Genomic DNA, 2641 nt, shown 5'->3' with positions numbered 1-2641 from the left:
AATGAAACAGCATGCCATAAGACACGAGACTTAATTGGGAAATACTGACTGGGATATTATAACAAACGATGGATATTACAGCAAATGGGAAGTACTGACTGGGATATTCAGAGTCCAAAAGGAAACACAACCAAGTTATTTAAAGGGCCACCATAGACCCACACATAAACAAGTTCTGTCGGTCGCAGACCACAACCAACACTGAAACTGACCAAACAAAGTAGCCCTGAACATTTCAGAATCCTCCACGAAGACGGAGGACAAGGTGAAGGGTGGACTCCTTCTGGATGTTGTAGTCCGCAAGGGTTCTTCCATCCTCCAACTGCTTCCCAGCAAAGATCAATCTTTGCTGGTCCGGAGGAATTCCCTCCTTGTCCTGGATTTTTGCCTTCACATTGTCAATGGTATCCGAACTCTCGACCTCCAGAGTAATGGTTTTGCCTGTCAAGGTCTTCACAAAGATCTGCATACCTCCCCTGAGACGAAGCACAAGGTGAAGGGTGGACTCCTTCTGAATGTTATAGTCAGCCAACGTGCGTCCATCTTCCAGCTGCTTTCCAGCGAAAATCAACCTCTGCTGATCAGGGGGAATGCCTTCCTTATCTTGGATCTTTGCCTTAACGTTGTCAATTGTGTCAGAGCTCTCAACCTCCAAAGTAATAGTCTTGCCAGTAAGGGTCTTAACAAAAATCTGCATACCACCACGGAGACGCAGAACAAGATGAAGAGTTGACTCCTTCTGGATGTTATAGTCAGCCAACGTTCGGCCATCCTCAAGCTGTTTACCAGCGAAGATAAGCCTTTGTTGGTCTGGTGGGATTCCCTCTTTGTCCTGGATCTTTGCCTTGACGTTATCAATAGTGTCAGAACTTTCCACCTCTAGGGTAATGGTCTTGCCAGTCAAAGTCTTGACAAAAATTTGCATTCCTCCCCGAAGACGGAGCACAAGGTGGAGGGTGGACTCTTTTTGGATGTTGTAATCAGCCAGGGTACGGCCATCCTCAAGCTGCTTCCCGGCAAAGATTAGCCTTTGCTGGTCTGGAGGGATCCCTTCCTTATCTTGGATCTTGGCTTTCACGTTGTCAATGGTGTCAGAACTCTCCACCTCAAGGGTGATAGTCTTGCCAGTAAGGGTCTTAACAAAGATCTGCATGCCTCCACGGAGTCGGAGCACAAGGTGAAGGGTGGATTCCTTTTGGATGTTGTAGTCAGCCAAGGTACGACCATCCTCAAGTTGCTTTCCAGCGAAGATCAGCCTCTGCTGGTCTGGTGGAATGCCCTCCTTGTCTTGAATCTTAGCCTTGACATTGTCTATGGTGTCAGAGCTCTCCACCTCAAGGGTGATGGTCTTACCGGTGAGAGTCTTGACAAAGATCTGCATGCCACCACGTAAACGGAGCACGAGGTGGAGAGTCGATTCCTTTTGGATGTTATAGTCAGCAAGGGTGCGTCCGTCCTCAAGCTGCTTACCCGCAAAAATCAGTCGCTGCTGGTCTGGTGGGATCCCTTCCTTGTCTTGAATCTTTGCCTTAACATTGTCTATGGTATCTGAACTCTCGACTTCGAGAGTGATGGTCTTCCCAGTAAGGGTCTTGACGAAGATTTGCATCTACATCACGAAAAATATATAAGATCAGACTACATGACCAGATCTCATGAAATAACTAAAACGATATACAATTAACAAAACCCGAATTGAAACGATTCTCCAAACAAAGGAAAGACCAACTCAAAATCGAAATCTTTCGTAAAAAGATCCGCAGATGTTCAGAAAAGAATTTTCACTGACAGCCTTCAAGACAGAATCAGATCACACGAACAGACGAAAGAAACCACTATTGCTAAAGCTTATTTAAAAAGATGGAGTATGTCATGAGCAAATCGAAAGACAGACGCGAAAATTGAAAATTTTCGACAGAATTCTGCCCTTGTCTGTTTAATCAGCCGATCCCGTAGGCAAACTCAACTACAAATAAGAAACATCAACACCATTCCCACAGTCATCACAGAAACGTATAAATACGCATCTAAACGAAAAGGTTGAAAGAACAATTATGAATAACGTCTCCGTTCGAAATAATCCGACCCCAGTTAAAAGCTCCACAATCCGATCAACAACTTCATACGGCGACAATAAAAGAGAAGAAAAAACACCTAAAGGAGCATAACAGTAAGAGATCGGGAGAGAAAACAAACCTTGGAGAGTTTTGATCTTGGTAGGGTTTTCTCTTGAACGCAAAATAAAACAGATTGTGAAAGAAAGGGGAGGGTTGGGCCTTCTTTTATAGAGAAAAGAGGCGACCGACTTAGGGGCGGGAATGGGGTGCTTCTTCCAATAATAATGTCACGCGTGTACAAAGGTGTTGAATGATAATTTTGACACGGCACCCTTTGGAACCAAACGAGACGTCCCGCACTCCAACTTTTGAATCCAACCACTAATTATTTTTCTTAAAGGGAAAGGTCATCGTTATGACGGAGCGACCGCATCAAACAAGACTTGAGGTAATTGATTCACAGCGTTATAACGGCGTTAGAAGTGCCAGAGATATTTTGGAGTTACTGGGCCCACCGTCACCATCGCTGGGCCGGCTAAACCTTTTTGTTTATTGCAACTTGCAAGGAGGCTCTTCTATAAGCT

General features: G+C 44.8%; 1 protein-coding gene across 1 annotated transcript; it reads right to left on the bottom strand.

Annotated features, from left to right (window-relative positions):
* On the bottom strand, nucleotides 1-2293 carry LOC114725471 (polyubiquitin). The gene is made up of 2 exons (XM_028911986.1): nucleotides 2197-2293; nucleotides 1-1609 (listed from the first exon to the last, which is right to left on the bottom strand). Exon 2 carries the CDS (start codon nucleotides 1607-1609, stop codon nucleotides 236-238), a length of 1374 nt encoding a protein of 457 aa, XP_028767819.1. The 5' UTR covers nucleotides 2197-2293; the 3' UTR covers nucleotides 1-235.
* Nucleotides 2294-2641: the final 348 nt, after the last annotated feature.

Source organism: Neltuma alba, unplaced genomic scaffold (genome assembly GCF_004799145.2).
Source record: "Neltuma alba isolate B1F8T4 unplaced genomic scaffold, ASM479914v2 tig00012254_pilon, whole genome shotgun sequence".
Taxonomy (NCBI): domain Eukaryota; kingdom Viridiplantae; phylum Streptophyta; class Magnoliopsida; order Fabales; family Fabaceae; genus Neltuma; species Neltuma alba.
The sequence above is the reverse complement of the archived record's forward strand: the minus strand, read 5'-3'. Positions and strand labels throughout refer to the sequence as shown.